The sequence below is a fragment of the Drosophila busckii genome, chromosome X (genome assembly GCF_011750605.1).
Source record: "Drosophila busckii strain San Diego stock center, stock number 13000-0081.31 chromosome X, ASM1175060v1, whole genome shotgun sequence".
Classification (NCBI taxonomy): Eukaryota; Metazoa; Arthropoda; class Insecta; order Diptera; family Drosophilidae; genus Drosophila; species Drosophila busckii.
Window position 1 is genome coordinate 10086588 of NC_046608.1, and position 27381 is coordinate 10113968.

General features: G+C 35.8%; 1 protein-coding gene across 2 annotated transcripts in view; it reads right to left on the reverse strand.

Annotated features, from left to right (window-relative positions):
- The window catches only part of LOC108605558 (netrin-A), a 49857-nt gene extending 28773 nt beyond the window's left edge, over positions 1-21084 (reverse strand). The window contains exon 1 of one of the 2 annotated variants that reach the window (XM_017995322.1): positions 19828-21082. In XM_017995322.1, coding sequence (XP_017850811.1) covers positions 19828-20944 — 1117 coding nt within the window. In that variant the 5' untranslated portion in view covers positions 20945-21082. Of the gene's footprint in view, positions 1-19827 lie in introns of both variants that reach the window. The other variant, XM_017995323.2, reaches the window with a different exon arrangement.
- Between the last annotated feature and the right edge of the window lie 6297 nt (positions 21085-27381).

Consider the following 27381-nt stretch of genomic DNA (forward strand, 5'->3'; position numbering starts at 1 on the left):
TTTGTGCTTGCCACATAGTTGGGCGAAAAATGTGAATTGAGAATTTCGAATTTCATTTGTAGCTGTTAAAATCAGTTAATCAATTAGCGTTTAAAGCGGCCTGGCCTGGCCTGGCCTATGAATTCGCAACCTTATGCACCATTTAGCAATTTTAGTGCCCTTTTGTTGTAGATTTTACAGTTAGCGAGCATAACTGATGAAATCATTTGCACATTGCCCAGATGCTTATCGCTGCACACAATTGCCATTCACTTTGAGCTAAACAAATATAAATCTATATATATATAGTAAACATGCTAGGCACATAAATCGTGAAAGTACTTGGCATTAGTAGTAGAACTTGCTCTCGCTCTCACACAATCGCATTGAATCGGCAATCGCAATCGCTTTCTGATTTGGTCATGATTCGGCAGCCAACGAATCTTTATTAATAGTAGTAGTAGTAGTAGTGTAGTGCCTTGCAACAAGCAACAAGCAGCTTGCAACGTGGCCTAAAATGTGGCGAGGTCAATGGCAATGCGCTGTTGCTTAAGCGCAAGCGTTAAGACGAAGCTACAATGCGCTTTAATAATCGATAGTATCGATAACAAGTCTAAATTTTAAGTTAGCTGCTGCCAAATTGCAAAATTATTGTAAACTATTATGAATCAAAGCGGAATTCAATATACTGCATCATCGATATTATCGATGACTAATCGATAGTATCGTTAATATTTCAAATAAGCTGTGCTAGCTGCTTCAAAATAGCAAAATTATTATAAATTATTATTATTATAAGCAAACAAAGCAGCAATGCACTTTAATAAATATGCAACATTATCGTTAGTATCAAAAATATATATATAACTTATCGATAGTTGCAATTACAGCTATAATAGCTGTGCTGGAAAATTGCAAAGCTATGCTAAATCAATTATTATTAATCAATCAAAAGCAGCTTTAACGATAGTATAACATGCATGAGACTAATCGATAGTATCGATTATAAGTATTGAAAAGCTGTGCTAGCTATGCAAAGCTATTATAAATCAATTATCATCAATCAATCAATAACATAGCCGATCGAATATGATTGCCAAGTAGTGTAGCAAACTAGATATGTTGCAACTGTAGCTGTAGCTGCAGCTGCTTGTTGCTACTTACAGGCTTGATGGGCAATTGAACCTTAAACCTGAGACTTCAAAGACTTGAGAACGAGACGAGGCAGAGTTAAGAGTCTGCACAGACTTGAGACAATGCAATTTGCATATTAAGACAATGGCAGCGACAAATATTTTTGCATTTAGTTAGTTCGTCTCTTAATATTTTCACATTTTTTTATCTCTAGTCTAGGCCGTGCTGGCAGCATCACGACAACAACGAGAAAGATTTGAAAATAGAAAAATGTAGCAGCAGCCACAGTCCACAGTGTGGAGTGTGTGTGAGCGGCAAAGTTTTCATAGAAATTAACACTTGACCAAGTCCTGTGCGTAGGCTCAGGACAAAGACAAAGAGTGGCAGGCAGCCAGTTTAGTCATTGTAGATAATATTTATGGCCCAACAAGAGAACCGAGAATATGCGAATGTGCGATTTCCAAGTCATAGTCATAGTATCTTCTTTCTTGCTATTCCCATTTTGTGGCTTTGCTATCTTTTTGTCGTAGGCAGACATTTTGCAATTTCATATTGTTTTGCTCGCAAGGACACTGCCTCAGTTTTAGTGCGAGTCGAGTTGCTGTTTATTAAATGCTTTGCTGGCCAACTCTTGACAAAAGCGACACAACTCTCTTGGGGGGGGGGGCCTGGCCACATGCACATAAAAAACATAGGCCACAAAAAAAGGAAACAACTCGTAGAGCTGCTGCTGCTGCTGCTGCTGGGTCCCTTAACGACTTTTGGGGCAGTTGCTCTTTGGGCTATCTTTCACTTGTTGTTTGCCTCGTTTGCTTGTCACATTTATCGCACTTTTATAATTAAAAAATGAGCAGAGTGTGAGTCTGAGGCGCAAACGATAAGCGCAACAGCTAAAGCTACAAAAAGAAGAAAAAAACGCAACAATCATAAAGCAAAACTCCCACAAGCTCTGAGCTCTGCGCTCTCTGCTCTTCGCTCATTCGGCCCCAACTGCTACTGTCGCCTATCACTTTGGGCTTAATAATGATAACAATAAACAAAAGCCAACAACGCTTTGTGCTAAACATTTATTATTATTATTTTAGCAGTTTTCTTTCAGTTCGCTTCTTCGCTTTTAATAAATTACATATTTATGTCGCTCTAGCTCTGCGGGTATTAACATTTTATCAGTGCCAAAACCAACTACCAACGTCTCTGGGGAGCTAAACAGCGTCTGCTGATTAAATCATAATAATAGCCATGCTAAAGAGTTAATAATGAGCAGCAGCACTAACTGTAATTCTTTACAATGTTCTCAAGTCAAGAAATATTCTCAACTTAATTTGATTTTCACAGAGATCACAGAGAGACAAATATTTTCAAATTATTCGATTAGAGTTTTCTTTTGGTTGTTCGGCAAAAATTACTTTTAACCTTTTTAGTTTTTTGAAGTTTTTCTTCTGTTTCTAATTGTTGAATTTTTGGATTATTTTTCCTACACATTTTTCATATTCTTTGCATACTCTCAACATATTTCGCTTATTCATATTTTATTTTTTTCCACAAAAACTACTCTCAACATTTTTAGATTTTTTTTAGAGTTTTTCTGCTGCTTCTAATTGTTGAATTTTTTGGCATATTCCCATATTCTTTGCATAATCTTTTTGCCATCAAGTTTTGTTTCTAACTTTGAGTTCATTTACAGCTCTTTTAATTCCAAGTTGCCCAGTTAGCTGCTAGGGTTAAGTTAATTCTTTGCTCACAGCCCAAGTCCCTAAAGAATTTTCTCTCGCTTATGCTATCTAAGCTTAAGTCCGTTACTTTATTGTTGCTCTTTGGACTTTTTGGCGTTTTACCTTTACAATTTACTTTTTGGGGCTAGTTGGCATAATTGTCAAGCCGCCCCAACTTGCAACTTGGCGCGTTGCAAGATTAACAACTTCCGAAATGGCTTTTTTAATGACACCAATTATGAGTTTCACTCTTATCGCAACAGCAGCTGCCTCAACTGCTCAAAAAAAATATATACAAAGCAAACAGCTCAACAATGACAAAAAAAAAATGGGAAAAGCAGCAACGTAACAAACAAAATAAAATAAAATAAATGAAAAGCGCGTTTTGGACACTTTGTCTTCATGCCACGCCCACGCGCCCAGCCGCAAGTTTTAATGAAGTAATTTTTCTCGCAGCTGGAAGTTCTAAGCTGGGCTGGGGGTGGGTGCTGGGCATTGTTTGACTAATAAAAATACAAATATTGTTACAAGCTCAGGTAAGTTTGAAATGAAGGCAAAAAAACAACAACAACAACGCGCGACTTTCTTTTGTTTACACACACACACACACATACATAGACAGCTGCTGTGCCTAAATTGTTGCACTGATAAGCTCAAAGAAATGAAAGCTTCGCGTTAAGTTGGAGCAACTCAAGACTCGAAAGGGAAATTGTACAAATGAAGGGTTCTTCTTCTTTGTGTGTGTGTCTCTGTGTGTGTGTGTATCGCTCAATTGGCCTCCGTTTCACACCTTTCACCAATGCATTGAAATATTTTGTCGCCTCAACTCCAAACTAGTTGTGCATTGTTTATTTTCAATTTGTTTTAACGGATTATTTTTTAACGCTAATGAAGCCAATGTCAGCAAGCTGCCGCTGCTGCCGCAAACTTGTGCAACGTCATGCATTATGCATACAATTGAGCTATGCTGGACACCAGCACAGTGGACTTGATTAATTAAAAGTAATTGACTTTTAATGTGCCACAGCTCCAGTTTGAATATCCAGACAGACTGCTGAGCTCAATCTTATGCGGGAGGCTGAAGGTCGAGATGTCTGTGTGGCAACAACAACAACATTTGCTTGGCGTCCATCAAGACGCGTCTAACAATCACTTAGCGCATTATTAAAAACGCGTTTTGATTGCGCTTTGGCATGTCTGTTTGATATATGTATATACATATATCGTAAGCTTACAACTTGGCTTGGCACTCAATAGGCGTTGCCTTAACAGCTGTTGGCATTTGTTGCTTTAAGCCCTCCAAATCTTCAAGCTTATGCGCTGCTGCATTTTTTGGTTATACAGACATTTGCACTAAGCATAACCAAATTCCAAAAGCTTAACTATTTTTGAATTTAGCATATTTTTTAATAATTGCTATTAATATATTAATTTAATTTGCTGCAATTTGTATTTTCAAATTTTTTATATATTAAAGTATTATTGTAGTTCAAAGTAAAAAATAAATGATAAGTTCAATTACTTTCGAATTTAGCAAATTTTTTAATAATTGTTATTACAATTGTTATAACAAAATTAAATTTTTATGCAATTTTTTATATTAAAATATTTTTGTAAATTTATTTTTCTTGTAGAATATTTTTAGATTTTATAAGTATTTAACACAAATTTCATTTATTTTATAATTAATATGCATTGATTTGTTTATTTTTGTTGTATTATATATTTTTTGTTTACTATAATTTTATGTTTATATTTTTTAAATGTAAACTATTGTTTTTAAATTTTTTGTTTTATTATTAATGTAATTTGCTGCAATTTTTCATTAAAATTACAATTTTATGCAATTTTTTGTAGGTAGAATACTTTTAAATTTATATTTATTTAGTGTTTTATTTATTTTATAATTAATATGCATTGATTTGTTTAGTTTTGTTGTACTATAATTTTTTATATTTATATTGCTTAAATTTGAACTATTGTTTTTAAATTTCATTTAATATTTTTTTGTTATATTATATTTTAATTATTTGTAATTTTTTGTTTATTAATTTTTAATATTTACTTTATTTTTATTTACATTTACTGTAAGCACATTTTGTATTCGTTGTTGTAAATTTTTCTTTTGTGCCGCTGCGTGTTGATTTTTCCCCTCTATGTTTTTTTTTGTTGTATATATTTTTAATTGACCATGGCCAAGAAGTCGCACTTGGAAATGTCTCAATCAGCGGAGATAACCCCAAAGCTGCTGCTACCCACGGCATATTTAACAATAAATTGCTGTTGTTTTTGTTTTTGTAATGCGGCTGCGGCTCAAGAGATCGAACGCTTTCTTTTGTTTTTGAGACACGCCTCGCCTCGATCGACAGATCGTTGTTGTTGTTGCTGTTGTGATAGCTTGGGCTTGATAATTTGCATTTGATTATGGGTCGTTGCTTTTGTTGTTGTTGCTGTAGCGAAAATAGTTCCGGCAAAAGGCTTTTGATTACTAATCTAAGCTGTTAGATCTTGTACAGAGAGAATTAAAGACAAGGGTCTTATGATATTTGAGCTGCAAACATTTTCCAGCGCCCGTCAATGAAGTTGTTCTTGGAGAGAGAGGAACAAGCCGCTAATAAGCTCGTAGACAAAAAAATAAAATTAATAACATTAACAACAATGGGCACAACGAGGCCGAAATTTATGTAGCTAACCAACAATAACAACAACAACAACAACACGTTAACGGTAAGAACGCAACGCACGACAAAAGTCAACTCAATAACAATAAAAATAACAAGATGTCATAAAATGAATAGAGCCAACGAAATAACAAGTACAACAACGAGACCGACCGACCGCCCAGTCCGCCCCCCCCAAAAAAAAACCCAAATAAATAAAATAAGTGAGTGCATAGGAGAAAGCGAGTGGCAGACATTGCAATGCAGCAAGAGCTTGAAAGGAATCGTGCCGCAAAAATAAGCAAAATAAAAAATAATACACAAAATGTTTAGCTGTATATAAATATGTTGGTATGTGTGTCTGTCTGTCTGTCTGTGTGTGTGGGTAGAAGAAAAGGATAATTACGTGCTCCAGAATTTTTGTATGCGCCCCATTCAATAATAAGCGACATCAATTTCATGTTTCAAGTGAAGACTACAAATATACTCTGTAAAAAAAAAGCCGCTGCTAATTTTAAGCAAATTATATATTATATCCACACTAATTTTTAATTATTGCAACTAATGCTTACTTTCTATTTGTTTTAAATCATTTTTATGCAATTATTATTATATAAATCAAATGCTTCATACATTATTTTTAAAATTATTTTTGCAATTTTTTTTAAACCTTTTTTTAATAAGTAACGAAATTATTGTATATAAAAATATTTATATAAAAATGAGCAACTAATGTTTACTTCCAATCATTTTTATGCAATTATTATTATAAAAATTGCAAAAAAATAAAATAAAAAAAATTTCAAATGCTTCAAATATTTTTTTTATTTTTTTTATATTTTTGAAATTTTTTTTTTGTTAACTGTCAAACTATTAAACTCAATGCAATTAAAAATTATTAAGCAAACAAGTTAATGTTGCTAATTTGTTATATTAGAGTAAAAATAAATGTTTTTATAAATTTTTCGAATTTTTTAAATTATTTTTAAGGCATCAAGTGCTCGTCATATTCATAGCTAATAAATACTTGTCATTTAATTTATTTTTTTTAAATCCTCATTTTCATAACTTTTAATAATAATAAATATTTTTAAATAAATTTCGTACTTTTTAATTATTTTTAAAGCATTGTCTGCATATTTTTCTTACTATTGAGTAAATTTGCAGCTCAAGCTGCTTGAATTTTTGCGCTTTTGGCATACCCCACTCAGCTCAGCTATTTTTTAATAAGTATGCGGCATTTGGGATAAATATAAAAAGCAGTCAAATTAAAGTAAGCCTAACGGCTAAGCAATGGTGCAAGACACAGTTAAGAGCGACTGATGGGCACTTGAGAGTGGGCTGCCTGTTTTTTTGTCGAAAGGGGCCCAAAGCAAACATAAACAAGCAACAGCAGCAACCACCCAAAAATGTGGCTAACAATAGCGACAACAACAACAATAAATGTTGTCAAATGAAAATATTTTCAAATGCTGCAGCGTCTATAGCCTGAGAATATCTAAAGCAAACTGTATAGCTTTCTATGTTGTTTGTTTGTTTGTTGTTGTTGCTGCTGCTTGTTGTCCCTTTTTATACGCATCGATGACTTAATCTCATCGTCTTTTAGCGCCTGTCACCCACTCCAGCCAGTTGATAAACAAAAGCCCAATGTGAAAATCGAAATCGCAATCGCCAGAGCGCTCAACTTGTCAGGCCAGCAAGTCAGACTCAGACTCAGAAGCTTCCCAAACTTGCCAAATTAAGCAAGAAACCCCTTTTAAGCTTTCTTTGCGCCCACCTTGGGCAGGTGTCCTCTCGTTGTTGTTGTTGTTGTTGTTGTCTAGCCACCCTTAGGCCAAAGGCAAAGAACTGAACCCTTGAGCGTTTTTGTATTGTGAAGAAAAAAACAATTTAAATTTTCTAAAAATACTTTGAACGCATATTTGTGTAATTTAATTAAAGTTCAAATGCTAAGCATAAACATTGCAGAAACTAAAAGCAAATGAAGAAGAAGAAGCAGAAGCAGAGCTGCGTTGAATTTGATTAAATCTTAAAAACAAATTTGAGCATTAATTAAATTTAAGCTTAAGCTGATTATATTTTTTGGCGCTGAATTTGTTTGAATTAAATTTAATTTAATTAGACTATTTAATTTTAGTTTTGCACTGAATTTGATTGAATTAATTGCATTTAATTTAAATTTAGCAGCTTTAATTTAAACGCATTTTCATTTTAGATCAAAGTTGTTTCATTTTTTCGCTGAATTTGATTGAATTAATTGTATTTAGTTTAAATTTAGCAGCTCTAATTTAGACTCAATTTTACATTTAGATTTAAAAATCAATTTTGCCTGAATTTGAATTGATTAATTAAACTTTAATTAAATTTAGCAGGCTTTAATTTCGACTCCAGATTAATATTAGATTAATGCTGTTTCAATTTTGCCGCTGATTTGAATGAATAATAAATTTTATTTAAATGGCAGCTCTAATTTAGATACAATTTATTTAGATGCATAAATTAAATTTACTGCAAAGCATCAAAAGAATAAATAACAGTAATTATTGAATAAATCAAAATGTAATTAAGATTTCTACCAACTTTTAATATGTTTCAATAACTTTAGTTTGTAATAATAAATAATGTAATAATAAATAAAATAATAAATAAATAAAATAATCTAATTATAATTCATGACTGGTCCACCTTGCAATTTAATTTATTTTGTATTAAATTGAATTTAAATTTATTTATAAATATATTAATATATATATTAATAAATATAAAAATGAATTTTTCAATGCGTTGTAATGCTAAAAATGCATAATTTATTTAAATTTAAATATTGTTAGCTCAAAGCAGCAGCATAAACTTAAATATTTTATATAATTGTGATCCAAAACTCGCTGTGAAACTTGCGCTAATAAATCAAAGAATAAAACAAAAAAGTTGCAAACTGTTTAAATATTTTTAAAGCTAGCCAGCTCATTAAGCTCACAAAGAAAATTGCAATTTTATAATTGCAACGATTACATTTGGTATTTATTTAATGGCTGTTTGCATTTGTCGCCTTGGGCTGTGTCAATCGCTGGGCGTGGCAACAAAATTATAAAAACAAATGTGTTGCAATTGGCGCTGCGCTGCTTCATTGACGTTGGGGCTAATGAGCTTTTTTATTTGACAGCTACGCTGAGTTTACATAGCCCAAACCGATGGCCATGCCCCCCATGGCTCCCATGGCTAACCCCAATTTTTACTCAAAGAGCGGCAAATGAAAAATCAACTCGACACACAAATTGTGTGTTAAACTCTTGTGATTAAACAACTTTGGCACCTGCTTGGGCCGCTCTGCACTTTTTTTGATTGCACTTCACACCTACGCTGACGGCGACGGCGACGCTGACTGCAACTGCGACTGCGACTGCTAGTGGCATCTGGCGCTTGCCACTTGTGCAACTTGTGCTGCTTTTGATTTTTTCGTAGCGTTTCGTTTTGCTTGCGCTGCTGCGTTGTAAATTTGCTAGCTGACAGGCATTGGGGCATGCCACAGCGGAGTGTGTGTGTGTGTGTGAGCAATAGACTTGCATGATTTAGCAGCTAGCGAATTATGGCAAGCTAATCGGCTGCGAAAGATGCATGCGTGGCAAGTTGCATACAATGTGCCACATTTTTGTGTTGCACGTTGTTAAGCGTTTTGATTTTTTGTATTTAGCTGTGAAGACAACGATCTAATCAACAGCGTGGGGCAGGCGTGGGGCAAGCGTGTGGCAAGTTGTTAGCTGCCGCGTCTTGATAGCTGCCAGCATAAGTCAACACCAACATGTGCTGCTGTTGCTGCTGCTGCTGCTGTTGTTGCATGCATAAATCTGTTGCATGTTTGTAAATGTTAAACGCGACGCGACGTTGCAACGTTTGCTTGCAACGCAGCAGTTGCATCTTTGGCGCATTTGCGCTTCAATGCGATTTATTTGCCCGTTTGTTTGCCATTTATTGCTGCCGAGTGTTGCTGCTGCTGCTGTTGTTGTTGTTGCTGCTGTTAAATGCTTATTTACATTACGTTTAGCGGCACTTGACGTGGCGACTGCTGCAACTGTGGCTGCCACTGCAACTCCATTTACAAGTGGCAGCCTCGCATGTTGCCGGGGCGGCAACTTTACCCACCAAAGGTAGCAGCAACAGCAGCAACAGCAACAACAACCAATGTTGCCGTTGCACAAATTTTGATTTATGTCGGCGCTGTTGCTGTTGCTGCCTTCGCTCTCATGTTATTGTTATTGTTGCTTTATTTTTATGGCTTTATATGCCATACATATCATTAGAGCTGTCCTCCCAAATCGCGCATGGGTGGCAACTAAAGTTGCAACAGCAGCAACAGCAACTAACAATTGTTGGCATATGAACTTTTGACTGCTTTACAGTAAACGCTCGTTAATTAGCACTAAGCATATTTAAGCATTTTTATTATTAACATTTTTAACCATTAATAATTAACACTAAGCCAGACCTGTTTGAATTTTTTGATTTTCCCCAAACACTTCCCAATCTCTAAGCTTATTAAATTTAATACGAAAAACTTAATTTTTAATACTTTTAAATTTAACTTTAAATATTTTTTTGTAATCATTTTCTTCGACTGTTCATTGTTAACATAAAATAAATAAATAAATATGAAAATTTTTAGTTATGCAGCACTAATTGCAATTTTTTTAGCTTTAATAAATTTTTGCAAATTTTAAAAAATTTATGTATTTTACGAAATAAAATAAAATATATTTGTGCACACATTTTTGAATGTTTGAAATAAAAATGAATTACAATTAAAGCTACTACGCTTAGTAGTAAATAAAATTAAAAGTTCGAATTGAGTTTGTTTTCTATACCCATAAAAAAAATTAACAGCAAGTGTTGCATACATATTTTTTATTATTTATTTTTATATTCTATATTTCATATTATTTATTTTTATATACAAAACTTCTATTAATATTTGAAGCCTGATTGGTTAAGCTCAAGCAAATTATGCGTTAAAATATGTTTTGTTTAAATTTTTCTCAATTGAAACTTAAAAATTAAAACATAAATTTTTTAAATATATACAATATAACATTTTTTAATTGATTTTTGACAGCAACAGCAGCAGTTAAGCTAAATAAGCTGACAAAATTTACTTTATTATTTATTTACAAGATTAATTATTACACAAACCAATATAATAACTAAAGATGATGATTGCTAGCTACTAAGGCTATCAACTCAAATTAACTTTATGCATTACGTATGCATTTAAATTTAGTTAAGGAAGCTGTTTCACAACTTTTGTAGCAACCCATGCGCCAGCCAAATGTGTTCAAGACAAAGGCGCAGTTGGAACTTATGGTCATGATCTCAGCAGCTTCAGTAGACAGTAGCTGGCTGAGCATGGCTTGTCTATTGTTGTTGCTGGTTGCTGGTTGCGCATGAGCAACAGCAGCGGCAACAGACCAAAAATGTGCATACAATACATACATAAGTACTATATGCTATATAAAAATTCTTGCACTTGCTGCAGAATATTGCAGAAAAATTCAGTTGAATTGTGCTTGAGGCAGCAGTAGCAGCAGCAGATGTTATGGCTATATATACAATTGATAATTTAATAGATTCCATGTAAGAAACAAGCCAAACCCCAACCACAGCCAACAGAGTTAACAACACAGACAACTTAAGGCAGCTGTTGACATTTGTTTGCCTTTGCACTGGACTGACTGACAGCTTATGAAATATTTAGCCAAAACGCCATGAGGTATGCAACTGCCTTTCAAGATGTTGCAGGCCAGGTCCAGCCCCTGATCCAATTAACTGCTTACATACAACACAAATGGCCAGACAAACAGTCGGAGATGGAAACGCAGAGACTGAACTGACATGCGGCAACATTCATAGACATGGACACATGTATGGCCTGCTTCACCTTTCTATCACCCAACCCCCCCACCCAACTCCCCACCCAAGCAGCAGCAGCAGCCCTTGTGCAGTAATAACAGTAAAAATCAACGCACGCCAACCATCTTGCCAAAGTCTCGCTCTCGCTCTCTCTCTCTCTCTCTCTCTCTGTAGCTGCCCTGTGGCTACATTTCAACACAAGTACGCACACACACACACACACACACATGCGTTGTAGCAGACAAGGCAAAGCCTAAGTACCCCCGCTTAGCTCTGCAGACGCCTACGCTTCACTTACTTTACACATGCATTTTGGAATAATACTCTGCTTCTCATAGAGCATCTGAATATTTCTATATAGAATGTGGCTGCAGAGTTTGCGAATTAAGAGAAGCTTAACAGAAGCAGAAGCTTAACAGAAGCAGAAGCTTAACATAGCCTTGAACCACTGTTGTCAATTTTGCTTTTTTCCCGTCAAATCTGACTATTTTCGAAGTTCAGCTGCGGACTATGTTGCCAATTTCGCTTTTTCCCGTCAAATCTGGCTGTTTTCCAGGTGCAGCTGCGGGTAAAATGTGTTTGAATAATGGGAAGCGGGAATTCTAGCTTCTTTATTTTTATTTTAATTTTTTTAATCTTTAATCTTAGATTTTTCTTTCGGAATTGAGCTGCAATTTTGCTTTGATAAGCATAGAAAAAGATCGCGGAGTGTTTTTCTAAATATTTACGTTTGGTGTCTACTAAACAGGTCAGAACGACTTTTTATCAGCTTTTCGCATTTATCCCAATTTACCAGCAGCTTTAACCTTAACTTTTTCCGACTTCTATTCCCCTATTTTCAACTCAAGAACAGCTTTTTTTGCTAAACAAAAGTTGGCAACAAGTTGGCTAAATAATATTGTAATAATTGTAAAGAACACTTAAATTTACTTTAATTCAATTATAAGCACACACAATAAATAATAGTTAATATGACTTAATGCCAAATTGCAGCAATGTTTTAATTTATGCTTGAGTTAGTCTGTGTTGCATTTAAAAAAAATCTACTTAAATTTTGGGTTGTAAAAAATTGCAATAAAATTGCTAGAAATACTAAAAGTGTCACTTGATTGAGGCTTAGCAAATAAATTATAAAGAAACTTCAAATAATGACCCTACGAATTAAGCAAATAAATTTATTTTATTTAATTTAAATGCAACTTTTCTAATGTCAATAATCATATGTAGAGCTTTGTATAAATAGTTAAGTATTTAAAAGAAAATATTTCAATATTATAAAAGAATATATATAAAAGTTAATATATGTTAATATGCTGAACTCTGTTTGTTAAAGCAAAGCAACCATAATTATTGTTTTAAATAAAAGTTATTAGTGATTGATTTAGTTGCTTCCAAGTAGCTCAAGCTACTTATTTTTTCATAGAGCATTGCGAATACGTCTAGTGCCTTTTATAGCTGTGTGTGTTAGCCGCTAGCTGAGCTACACATATGCATTTAAATGCGTGTCTGTGTGTGTGTGTGTGTGTGTAATATTTTGGAGCACTGGCTATTTGGCTGACTGGTTGGGTTGATGAAGCTGCTGACGCTTCGCTTTGACTTTGGCATGCATGTGGACTTAGTACGCAGCCCAGGGGGTAGGGAGGGGTGTGGTTGGGGCATGCAACGTTATGTGCATAAAAAATAATCATAATCACTTGAAAGCCAAATCCGTCGCAGCAGCCAGCAGCAGCAGCAGCAGCCAGCCAAGAGCTAAGCCGAGTGGGCTTAAAGGCAAATAAGGGTCAAAATAAAAGGGGCTGTCTGTGTGTGTGTGTGTTGGTGTGGGGGCGTGGCTGGGGTTGGGCAGCTTATGAGCTGTGGCGCTTGCAGCGCTTTGAGCACTTTGCATTTTGCCAAGTCAAACAAATAAATAAAACATAAGTAAATTGCAACAGCGACAAATAATATTTTTCCACTTTGCCACTGTTTGTTGTACGTTAGCGCTCTCTCGCTCTAACACGCACTAGCGCAGCTGTGCAACTGTTTAAAATTCATAAACATAAAAACGCAAACATTCAATGGCAGCCAAAAAGGAAAGCTACACAGACAGACAAAGTGTAGATAGGTGTGCGTGTGTGTGTGTGTGTGTGTGTGTGTGTGGCCAGTAAATCAGAGCGTATGGCAGTGACAGGCTCGTCACAGACAGCGGCCGCCATGACGAATGACAGAGCATTGGGCTCTCCAAAAAAACAAGAAAAAAAAAAGGAAAAGTTTCACCCAAGCTGCCAACACAATTCCAAATCTCTACACACAGCCAAAGCTTGAGAGCTTGCCCCCCTCAGGCTCTTCAGCTCAACATCATATATATATATATATCCTTTTTTTTTTTGCGCTGAAGTGCGCATTTGACAAGCCCAGTAAACAACAATTAAAATGACAACGCTGCTATCCCCAACGAGTTAGAAAAAAAAGCGGCAGCAATTTTTTATGCATTTTGCTTTACATTTCTACGTTTTTCTTTCGCTTTCTTTTTGGCGCTGGCTGATTGATGAAAACTGACAATGCGAGAGTTGCGAGTCCTGTGTCTGCGATATTACAGCCTTGGGGCATGCAGCGAAATCAGTGTGGCAAGCAACAAATAAACGTTGTTTGAAACTAGCCTAGGCAGGTAACTAACTTGAGGACATGACAATGCAATTTCGAGCCCAGTGTTCGTACTCAGCCAATGAAAAATCCATCAATGCAGACAACATGTGCCACAAAACGTGGCAAGGCAAACAGCAAATGTGCGTATAACCAACAAAAAGCAACAGCAAAGCGCAAATAACTGAAAACAGTTTTTTTTTCGTTTCAAATGCAAAATTTTTGATGATTTATGATGTAGCCCAAAAAATTTGCTCAATAATATTTTCAAAATCTTATAAAAATTCAATCTGCGGCAATGACGCGCAATTTTCGCAGTTCATAAAACGTGGCAAGCAAACCAATCGATGTACTTAGTAGCCCATGGGTATTTATCAAAATTTTGCTGTAGCTATAAATTTTAAAGAAATTTCTTGAATTTATTTCAAAATTATTTTCAACAAAATTTTGGTTTTTGATTTATTGCGCGAGCAAAAGATCAAAGCGTAGGCAAATTAAAAGTATTAAGTTGTAGAAACTTTTATGCAAATACTGCTGGGATTGCAAGCTAATATTATTATTATTATTTTTATTTAAAAAATTTGTAAAAAAAATAATACTAATGCAAATAATGCTGCGATTGCACGATAATAATTTATTATAAATATTTAAAGATGAGAAAAACAAAATAATACTAATAATGAGTAAATGGGACAAACTTTTATGCAAATACTGCTGGGATGGTAGTTAATAATTATTATTATTAGTATTTAAAAATAAAAATATATAAAGTATAAATAATATTAATAAAAATATAATAATAAATTGGAAGGATTTTATGTAAATACTTGCTGGATTGCACGATAAAATAATTTATTATTTAAAAAATTAGTAAAAAAAATATAAAAAAATACATATTAAAGACTATATAAAAATATTTAATGAAGATTCAAGATAATAAATTATTCATTTATATTTTAAAAATTGAAAAACATAAAAAATATACTTATAATAATAATAATAATTTGAAGTTCAATATAATAATGAACTATTACTTATTCAAAAAAATAAAATAAGAAAATTAAAACTAATAATAATAAATTGGAAGAACTTAAATGCAAATACGAAGTATTTTCACATATTAATATTATTAATATTACAAATAAACGCGCTTTATTTTGTTTGTCACGTTTACTCAAAATTCAATTCACAAAGCCTTTTTTTTAACAAAATTGAACTTAATTGTTGATATTAATACAAGAGCAGACAAATTTAAAAAAATTAAATAAAAACATAAATATATGCACAATTTAATAAAATGTTGCTTGGAAATTCACAATTTAAATTTTAAGTACATAAAGTTATAAATAATTTAAATACTTGTAATTAAATTAAGTCAAAAAATAAGCTTAGCTACTAATAAATACAAAGCGAAACTGCTGGTTAGAAAAAATTTCGAAGTTGTTTGCCTAATGTAATTTACATAAATTAAAAACTTACAAAGAATTTGCACTTTAAGCAGAAATCAAACTATATACTTAGTAATAAGTATGTTTATTAAATTGCTTGGTTATGTTGAGCGAATTGCGTTTAAATTGCCGACGCGTTTGTGGGGAAAGCAAAATAAACATAAATTTCTTATAATTGGCATATAGTAGACTTTGTTTATAACCTTGAAGCATGTGGTGTGCTTTATGCTAGAAGCTGACGCATAATATGTTTATGTTGGACACACACACACACACACATACAGCTGAACACCTATAAACAAGCACTAACTTGACGCTGATGCGATTGGACAAATTATTTGGCTAATTTGCCAAAGCATTTGCTTAAAAGCCGGCGGCGCATTAATCATGACGCGCAACAGCAGTGACGAGCACAAGGGGCAGGGGAAGGTGCTTCCAGAAAACTATTTTTATGCTATGCGGCGCACACGGCGTATGAGTAATGTCTTGATTTTGCCAACGGCTTAAGATTTTTACATTTATTTATTGCCGCTCGCACGCAACCACTTCCCATTTCTTTGCTCTCACTCTACCTCTCTCTCTCTCTCTCTCTTTCGCTCTATGCTAATTATAGTTTGGCAGTTGTACGAAATTTCTAAATTTTTCATGTGCTTTGCTTATTTTTGGGGCGCCTGCATTTTGCATGACAAGCTGCAACTGTTGCAACTGCTGAGGTTGCACCCACTCTAGTTTGCATTTTAATTATGCTGAAGTGCGTTTAATGCGCTTTTGATTGCCCCCGCGATGCTGCTGCAGCTGCAACACTTAAGGCGCTGCCAACTAACAAATGCACAATTGATTTAGTCTTAAGCCAAAAGACGACTGCGCATAATTAGTGGGCAGCTTCATAAAGCTCAAAATTACAGGCTAAAGTTTGAAATTCAATCGAAATTTAAACAACAGAGTATAAAGTTTAATTCAGTTATTAATGCAATATAGTTACATTAATATAATTACTTTAAGTTATTAATGCACTATAAAGTTATATATTTTCATACCGAAGCTCGAGATGGCGCTCCCTGTAGTTTAGTCAGATATTTCTTCAATATCTTATTTTATATTTAGCAATGTTCAAACTTTTTACAATACAAAATTCAAATAAAACAATTGCAAACTAATTATAATAATAATAAGTGCAACAATTGCTGTAACTATGGCAAGCGAGTTTGACGCTTTTGAGTCTATTAACAATATTAAATCAGCCTGAAGGCCACAGTTGCTTTTCCTACATTATTGTAAAATAGAATTAATTCCAAATTACAATTAGAATAAATAAATAAACAATATTAAATATTATAGTAAAAATTTTGTACGGCATTTTGGATTGTGATTCAAGTAATCGGCTTCATTGGCAAACCCGATGAGCACACGAAGGTTGAACAAAAAAACATCCAGCAGATCTCTGGACAAGAGGAAGCCAAAGAACGTGAGTTCTTCTTCAATAACCTCAACCAGGACAGACACCAGAATTTCTTTTAAATATGCGAATTGATATAAAAACAAGTGCATGCATTTAAGTTGGGCAGCGACGTATTCAGCAAAATCGTAGCCCGCTGTCTATATTGAAAATTAAAATGTGAATAATTCCTAAATTATTTGCCCGATCGGTCTGAAATTTTCGACATTGCTCAAAAACATTATAATGCGTATTTGTGATTTATTTGACATTTAAAAAAAATTGTTTATTGCTTAATATTGTGGGTGTAATCTTTTTCTTACGATTTTCGAGCATGGGGGGAGGAATTAAAACAAAATAAAATCAAGTATTTGGGTTTGGGTATAGCAGCAGCTATATACAAAATTTGATTGCTCTAGCTCTTATAGTTGCTGAGAAACAGTCGCTCATACAGACGCACATGGCTATAGTGACTCAGTTTCAAGTAAATCAAGTAGAATTTCTTTTAAATATGCGCATTAATATAAAAAAAAGCACACAACGGCGCTTTGAAAATATATGAACAGTTAATTATAATTGTAATATAAATATGTTGTCTTAATTTAGGAGTAACACAGCTGCGCTAAGGGCTGAGTGCTATATAAACTTGTATAGCATAAATCTGCACAGCTGAGAGCTTAGTAGAGAGCCCTTGCAACAATTTGCTGTTGCATGTCGGATTAGCAGGGAGAGAGGCAAAGAGAGATGCGGGATTTTTCGTATGTTAAGGCAATGCAAATTGTCGAATACAATGAAAGGCGCGTTAGTTGTTATTAGTTGTTGCTAATAGCAATTACACACACACACACATGTGTACGCTCATTATGTGCAAAATTGTGCGCCCTGATTTCATCTGCTGCTCAGCTGCGGCGCAATGGGCGCAAATTTTCCAATTTTCTTTGGTTTTTTGCTGTTGTTTGAGGTCACATTGAATGTCAAATGCAAAAAGTTGCCTGCGTTAATTTCGTTTTGCCCATAAACATGCAACATATGCGTGTGTGTGTGTTGCAAGGGAGCAGGCGGAAGGGTCGGGTCGAGTCGGGTCGGACTCGTCTACGTGTGTCCTTTGTTCTGTTTGCTGTTGCTGTTGCGGCGGCGGCGGCGTTCGCTGCATTTTTGCAACCCTAATAAAGCGCAAATGGTCGCGTTGCTGGTCGCTCTGCCACACACGTGGCCAGCCTCTGATAACAGTTATGTGCCCTGGCCTCAGTCCGAGTGCCCAGCAACTGAGCTGTGACTCTGATTTATGCACTAAGCAAAAACAAAAAGCAAAAATTTGCTGCCTGCAATTTGCAACTGCTGCTGTTGCTGCTGTTGCTGCTGTTGTGGCATGTGGCAGGCACACGCCACTTGCAGCAAGTGGCAACGAAAAAACATTGACACATCGTTTGGCCAAGGCCAACAGCAATATAAATATATATTTTTCAAAAAAATATTCATGCCCCTCTCTCGACTCGAGTTTGTTATCGATACGCAGCGACGACTTCAGCTGAAGCATGCTTATCAAATTAATTCGCATTTAGAGGGTTAAAAATGCTTAACCCTTAACTGTCTTAAGTTTCGCTTGCATTTCAATTGCATGTTTTGTAATTTTTTTTTGTGTATTGGCTTCTTGTATTTTGTTTGTTTGCCTTTGAGCTTGCCGAGGGTTGGCGCACAAGTTATGCGCATTGATTGAAATATTTTTATTTTTACATTAGAACACGTGTCCGTAGTTGTTCAATTACGGCTAAGCCAAATCCGCAGCACAAACAGCCAGTCAACCACCCACACATAAAAAGCGCAATCTGCACCCCCAGCCCCCACCCCCACCCCCACACGCTGCTACACCTTAAGCTTGTCCGCATGCCATCACCCAAACAGAGAATTTCTTTTTAAGATGAAAACTAAACACACGCGACTTTGCTGAAATTGAGTCGTTTAAGCCTTGAGGGGGAGGTTGGGGGTTGGGCTGGCGTTTGGGCTTTGGGTTACGTTCCTACCCCTTGGCCAGCTTGACAGCTACGCAAACTGATTTATAAATCTAATTTACCCCCAGTTTGCAGTTGATTGTAAAAAAAAGTTTGGGCTATCAAATATAAATTCTTTGGCAACGCATTTGTTGTTAATAATTGCATATTATTCATTGCTAATAATAATAAACAATCGCTTGAACGACTCGCATTCAAATCAAAATTTCAAATTGCAATCAATGCTAAGCTTAAATTGTTATTTATAGCATTTAATTAAATTAGTCGATGTTGGCTTTTATGCATTTCTTGCATATTTAAGAGTTGAGTTTATAAAATATCAGAATTAAAAAGGCTACATTAAATAAAATAATAAGAAAGCCACATGAATCATAAATCCTCGACCAAAATACATTTTTAATGCCAATTTTAGCTCTGCTTATCTTAATAAAAAAAATTTTATTAAGTATGAATTAAATTTGATGATGAAATCAATAATATTTAAAATTCTTTTTGATTTCAATACAAAATTGTATTGAAAAATATTTAGAAAAAAAAAATTATTATAAAAAATGAATTAAATTTGAATGCAAACAATCAGCTAAAATCTTTGACATATGTAAAATAAAATTATGAAATCAAGAATATTTAAAATTCATTTTGATTTCATTAAAAATTGTATTGAACATATTTAGAAATAAGAAATATAATTATGAAATAATTAAATTTGAATAATTATGCATTGTTTGCAAAAAAAAAAAAATAAAATTCATTTTGATTTCAGTAATAAATTGAAGTGATGTAAAAATTGTTCTTGCCACTGCTGCTAAAAGAATTTAAATCAAAGCTAAATTCAAAGCAAATATTCGAAGCTGATATAGATCATTAGGGTCAAGTCCTTCAGACTTTTAGTGAACTTAATTTTTTTGTTTGCTGTTCTCTACTCACTTTTGCACTCGTTGGCATCGCGTTCGGTGGCACGCCCCCAGGGGCGATCGAAGTGAAAGGGCTTGCAACGCTCGCAGTCGCGTCCGGCGGTGTTGTGGCGACACTCGCAGCTCAGCTGGCCATTGAGGTCGGGCAGACACTTGGAGGCGTGGCCGTTGCACTTGCAGCGACCGCCGACAGAGAAATCGGAGACGGCGTAGTGCAGACCAGAGGCAGCGGCTGGGCCAGCGGATGTGGCGCCGAGCGCTTCGATGTTGTTGCCCGCCAGCTGGACGCTGTACTTGCCGGTGCGCAAATCAGTGGCGGCATCGATGGCACTGAGCAGCGCATGCGGATCGGGCTGCTGCAGGCGCTGGAAGACAATGCGTATATCGGTGGCGGTGACCCAATCCTGCAGCACCGACGAGCTGTCCAGCTCATGCGCCGACGGCCGTCCGTCCAGCACACTGAAGGCAATGCGCGAGGCAAGCCCATCCTGGCCATGGCGATGCACATCCTGACAGCGCGCCTCCTGCTCATTATGCTTGCTCACTGTGCTGCTCCGCGGGCGTCCAAACAGGCGGCGGCACTGCGAGCTGTAGTATTGAAATGGCTGCCAGCTGTGGCCAAAGTCGGAGCTCTTGTAGATGGCCAGCGAATCCGGACGCGGCGCACGCGGACAGAACTGCAGACTGACATAGGTGAGCTCGTATTTCTTGCCCAGCGAGAGCGTCAGCGTTACATTGTCGCCGGCATTGCCGCTGTAGACGCCGGCGGAGGGCAGCGGCGCCGAGCGCCAGCAGGTGACATTATTCGAATTGTTCAGATCGGTTAGAGCGCGTGGCGGAAAACTGTCCGCCGCACACGTTTGACACTGCAGCGCGGCTTGTTCGCCTGGGCGCTGCTGCTCCGGATATTCGCAGTAGCGTTGCGGCTGCTGCTCGTCGTCGCCGCAGCTGCTGCTGGCAATGACGGCGGCATCGTAGGCGGCATTAACAAAGTCTGGTATGCAGCGACTGGGCTTGTCCTTGTCGTAGGCATAGCAAGGATCTTCAGGTGCACGCGCTTGAAAAATATCGCTGGGCACTGCGGCAGCGGCAGCGACCAAGCTGAGCAGCAAAAGTTGCAGCGCGCACATTGCACACAAACAAAAAAAAAAACACAGCACAGCACAAAAAAAATTAAAGTTATAGCAGTTACTTGTAAAAGTTTTAAGCAGCGCGCGCAGGCGTTGAAAATTCACTTAAGCGTTTTGAATTGCGCGCGCGTCAAGTCGCTTTGCCAGTTCGCGTTCGACTGTGTGTGTGAGTGTGCAGCGTCTTTGCTGCTGCTGCGAGATCGTTCTGCCTTGGCAACATTTGTTGCGCTAGCAACATGCTCAGCATCCACACGCAAATGTTGCTAGCAACATGCGCTGGCTTCATTGCTTGCCATTGGCTGTCAACTCACCACGCGCTCGCGCTCGCTCTCGCGCTCTCTCTCTCTGGCAACATGCGCTTAGCAACATTTGTTGCTAGCGCTGCCTGCAGGTGGTTGCTGGCAACATTTGCGCATTTTATTGCTCATTTCGGGCAGCCAAGATCAAGCTTAGGCACTGGGCGTTGTTGCTTATATGTTTGTTTACCCTTTGATGGCTATCGGATAATGAAGTCGCCCAGCGGCTTCGCTGCGCCCCAGCCAAAAGTTATTGACTTGTCGTTAATGAAAGCCCATCACACACACACACACACACACACAGGTAATTACAGCTGTGCGTTGCGTTGCGTTGGCTTCATTAATGCCCCAATGTTGCGGTTGTTGCCGCCGATGCCGATACCAATGCCTGTGCCTGTGCCACATTGATAAGCGTTTCACTTTCGCGTGTTTGTTTTGGATTTTAGCTTTGTAATTAGCTTTCGAGTTCGCGTTCGCCTGCCCGCCTTTCAGCCTGTGGGCCTTGTCATTAGCGTGGGCGTGGCAGCGTTCAATTGTTCAAATGCACTCATGTGTTGAAAGTCTTTAAGCGCAGCTTCATATATTGCATTTTGTATTAAAGCAAAATTTACTTTATTATTATTAAAATTGCTAGTTTGCATTTAATATAAGAACTAAAAGTGTTGGCCTCATGTGTTTGAAATTCTTTAAACGCAGCAACTAAATCTAAGCTGCTTAGCATTAAGCATTAGCTTTAGTTTAATATAAATACTAACAGTGCTGCCAATTGTTGCTGTTTTTAAATTAAAACTCTTGCATTTTATGCTGAAAAAGTTTTAGCCGCAGCAGTTCATTAAATATTTCTTAAATATTATTTTTCATAATTGCCATTGTGATTTATTGCTATTCTTATTGGGTAATGTTTAATTAACAATATAAACAAATAATAGCAAATTATATCAGATTGAAGTTTGTCATAAATATTCTCAATACTTCAAAGATATGTTTTAGTCAATGAATAATGAGCAAATATGGCACAAATTTGAACAATTAATATTATATTATATATAAAATATAATAATTATATTTTTCTATGCGAAGTTATTTATTATTTTGAAATTTCTTGCATGAGTTTTAAAATCTTGAATAAGCTGACAAACTGTTAATTTTTTTTTAAATTAATAAATAATACCTCAAGTTGAAACAATGCTAATTTTTAAGAAAATTATTTAATTGCAGAGCGTTCATTAACTATAGAAATTAACTTATAAATATAAATTCGATAAGCACTAAATCTAAAGCAAAGCTTGGCCAAGTAAAATGTTTATTATGTTTATTGCTAATTGTGATAAACTTTTGCTTAAGTGTTAATAATTTTTAACTAGCTGAAGCATATTAAGCTTATTTAGTAGCAGCAAATGTAACTAACTACTAAATTTTATTAAAATCAACGCGCTTTATTTTCTAGCCTATAGAATTATTTGTGGTTTTGAATTTTCAAACGTTTGCGGCTGCATTTGCACCACATTATAATTAATAACTAGTGATAATAACGTTAATGGCGCTGGCTTCTAATTATACATAAACAATAACATTGTGTTGCTGTCTCGCTCGCTCGCTAATGCCTGAAATGTTGCAAGCAATTAACTGAAATTGATGCCGCACATTAGAGACGGCTGATTATTTGTGCAGCTGCCATTTGGACTTGCAAGCGGCTCCAAATGAAGTTGCCACACACACACACACACACAGGCACAGACAGACACACACACAGACACAGCATACGCATCATATTGAGGTTAGGTGAGGCTCATTTCCGTTTCCTTTGTTGCGAAGTAGCTTCCTCTGAGCTGCTTGGCAAAGGCTTTAAAACTCTATGGCTATTGCTATCTCGCTCACACATGCGCTCATGTGTTATCAGAACTTTTGCTTTATTACCTCAACAGTGTGTCTATGTGTGTGTGGGTGTGTACGTGCGGTTAGCTCAACAGCTTCCAAACAGTTGCAAACTGTTCTGTGTCCCGAAACTTTGGCCTAGCATCGAGTCGGAGTCGGAGTCGAGTTGAGTCGAGTCGAGAGCGCATCGAGTCATAATGAAAATTGCATTGTGTCTTTGCTTGGGATTTTGATTTTAGTGCTGCTTCTGCTTTTTGTTTGTCTTGTCTAACTGTCTGTCTGTCTGTTTGTCTGTCTGGTTAGCTGCCCGCCGGCAATATTTTTAGATTATGACGCTTTTGACTGGCCTCAGAGCTTAGGTCGCCTTGCCAGGTAATCTAACCTCAAAGTGGCCCAGTGGTCCCATGTTCCGCTGCCCGCCTTGACTTTGACTGCATATCAACATTTGTTTATTCACACGCAGCCGTCCTCCCCCTCATCCTAGGCTGCTTAGTAGTTTGGCCAATGTTTTGTTTTGTTTGTCATTTTATTTGAGCGCTTTGCTTGTTGTTGTTGTTGCAATTGTTGGCAACATGCGAACGGCCTCTGGGCTGTGACTATGACTATGGCTATGGCTGGGGGGTGGGCGGTCTGTCGTTCGCCTGTCGGCTTTAGCAGCAAAGCGAGCGGTGGGCGAGCGGGCGGGCGGCGCTGCAACTAAAACGCATAGATAGATGACTAGATTCCTATCAGCGTCAATAAATAAAGTTTTTAAATGGAACAAGAAAATAAATATATGTCTTTCCACTGTCTAGGCATTGCCTCCTTGTTGTCACAGTGCTGCACATCCAGAGACGCCCTCTCCATGCGCCACAGTGGGCCACAGCGCACAGCAAAGTGCATAAAATATAAATTTATTAAATATTACGCACCTTAGCATCTTCAGCTGTTGCCAGTCACTGTCAAGTTGCTGTAAAAAAACAATTTAAATTTATAAATTAATTATTTAGCATTAAATCATCTTAATATAACTAAAACTACATAAAAATCAAGCAATAAACTGACAAATTAAAGCAATTTATAAGCATTTTAATTTTTTTTTATATTATAACAATTCTTTTCGATTGCCAAAAAAGTTATTTATAAACTTATTTTATATATTTTTTCATCAAATAGCTTAAATGAATTAAATTAAAAGATCTTTTAACTCATTTAACTTTTTATAACTTCAAAATTCGTTACTAATTTTAAAGCATATGAGCAAGTAACTTTAAAAACATAAACAAATGCCAAAAAAGTTGTGTATAACTTAAAAAGATCTTAACGCATTTATATTTTCATAACTTCAAAATTTTTTACTAATTTAAGCAATTATTAAAGCAATTTACCAGCATTTTAATTTTTTTTACTTTAACTTTATAACAATTATTCGATTGCTATAAAAACAAACAAAAGGCGCAAACGTTATTTATAACCTTTTTTCCTATTTTTTTTTTAAGTCTTTTGACGCATTTTTATTTTTATAACTTACAAATTTGTTACAATTTTTAATAATTGTATTACAGCAATTTATGAGCATTTTTATTTTTTTTTTTTAATATTATAGCAATTCTTTAAGTTGCTATAAAAACAAACAAAAATTCAGAAAGTTATTTATAAACCTTTTTCTTAGCGCATTTTAATTTTTATAACTACAAAATTTCGTTATTAGTTTTCAATGTTATTTCAATTACTATTGATTGATATTTAATTTTTTTTTGTTATATATTTGTTGCATTTATACCACTGTGCGCATGGCGGCTTCACCTTCGTCTCATGCAGTTTGTCGCTTTTGACTGTTTTTATTATTTTGTTGTATTTCTTTTTTTTTCTGTTTGTCATATTGAAAAAGTTTTTCGAGTGTCTCTCGCTCTATTGCGCTATCTCGCTTGCACCGCTGCTCGTCCGTCTGTCTGGCTGGCTGGCTCGTTTGTTTGTTGCCCGTTGGTGCAGCAAGCGGCTTTGTCTGTTGGCCACGGTGCAATATGCGTCGTGTCTTGGCTGTTTGCCCACTTCAGGTTCAGTTCAGTTTCAGTTTAGTTTACAGTGCAGAGCTTCAGTTTAGAGGCTCTATATGTGGGAGGAGGTTGTTGTTGTTGTTGTTGTTGCAACATGCATGCAACTTGCAACTACTTGCATTGATTTTATAATTAGCTTCAAGCGCTGGCAGTCGCAGGAGTCAAAGTCAACGCTGTTGGCCATAAAAACAGCCAATTACCTTCAAGACTCATTAAGTACTCACTGCAGAGCCCTCTTGGCAGCATTGTTGGCACGCTTGGGTGGGTGGGTGGTGTTAATGCGCCAAAGGGCTGTCAGGCTGCCCGCCTGACCGTTACAATCGAATTAGGCGCCCGCTCGTAACGTTAAATGCAATTAAAACTAGAAGATGTTGATTACATTAGATGTGCAGGCAGCCACGACAGCAACTGACAGTCAACTGTGTGTGGGACGGGGGGAGGGGTGAGTGGGTAGTGAGGGGCTGGGCGTGCCACTGAGGTTGGGCTTAAGTGTGAGCGCGGTTAGCAGCAAGTGTGACAACAAAAAGTCAAAAGCATTTTCACTCCTTTTTTCATTTTCTTGCTCTTGCTTCACTTCTTGTTGTTGTTGTTGTTTTTTGTGCCTGCCGCCACAAAGTTGTGGCATATCCCTGCTGTCGTTGCACGCTTTTTGTTCATAATTTATCCCTTTTTTTATAAGCTTGCTCTTTGCTTTTGTCGTCTCTTCTACTTTTTTGTGCTTTTAAGAAAAACCAAACGAAAAATTGTTGCGGTTACCCGGAATTATTTTAATGTCCCCCAAGCTCTATATGCAACATAGTAAGTGGCATGCTTCGAAAAATATAAAAATGCCATTAAATTTTGCATAGATTGAGCGCTAAGTTGAGCTATATAAACTATAAATTATAGCTGTTTAGCTTTAATTGCCATTTTGGCAAGCTGAAATATTTTCAATTTCCATTTTTAGCATGCACTAAAAAATCATTAATCTTTTAAAATTGTAACATTATTTTCAAATATTATATAATATAATTTTGCATTTTAATAAACACTCTTTGTAATAGTTGAACCAAAAAAGCTTAAAATACTTTTAATTTAATCAAATGTTGCTGAGTAACTTTTTAATACAAAAATAAACTAGGCTAATTAGCAATGATTACATTTACCAATATTCATTTAACAGGCGCGCATGGCCAAATGTAATACTTATTATTCCATGCTAAATTATTTATTTAATAAATAAGAAAAACTTTATCAACGTTGAGTGGACACGTTGCCGAGTGAAGCGGCCAGGGACTGTGGATTGTGTCAACAAAACAAGGCAGCCATCACTCATGTATGCATGTATGTGTGTGTGTTCATATGTGTGTGTGTGTATGTGTGTGTCGTTTACTGGGCACAAATCTGAAATCCGCACGCTAATTTGTGCTTGATAAATTATGTATGCCAAAAACTGAAAGCCAACAGCAACAGCTACATACAACCAATAGCTGTGTGACTGTATGTGTGTGTGTGTATGTGAACAATCCCTGAGCTAAGCTCTTCAAGCTTTCAGCCAACACAAATCATTTATAATAAATGCTGTAAATTGTAGTTGACATTTTGTTTGGTCGAGAGTTGCAATTTATTTTGCAGCCACAAATGAGAGTTGGCAATTGAGTTGATTAGTCGATTACAAATCGATAATATTGCTACAATTAAAGCTCAAATTGTTTTTGATGAGCAATGCATGCAAAAAATATTAAAAGCAATAATAGATATCGATAACGTTAGGTGTAACAATAAATGTAAGTTAAATTATTATAGCAAATAATTGTTATTATTTGACTTTGTTATCGATAAAGCATAACTATTGTAGATTGTGCAAACCAATAAGTGTGTAACGATAACTCTAAGTTCAATTATTAAGGCACAAAATGTATATTATTATTATTATATTAAAATTTTACTTATTGTTATCGATAAGCTAATATTAGAAGCTGTTTATTTTGTACGTACAGCGATAATAATAATAATTAAAGTTTTTTTATTATATTATTATCGATAACAATAGCTAAAACTACTCTCTATTGCTTGAATCACGCTGCTCAAATTATTATAGCAAATCATTATTATAATTTGACTTGGTTATCGATAAAACATAACTATTGTAGCTAGTGCAAATGATTAAGTGTGCATCGATAAACATAAGTTAAATTATTAGTATTGTTATCGATAAGCTGCTATTAGTTGCTGCTTATTTTGCATGTGC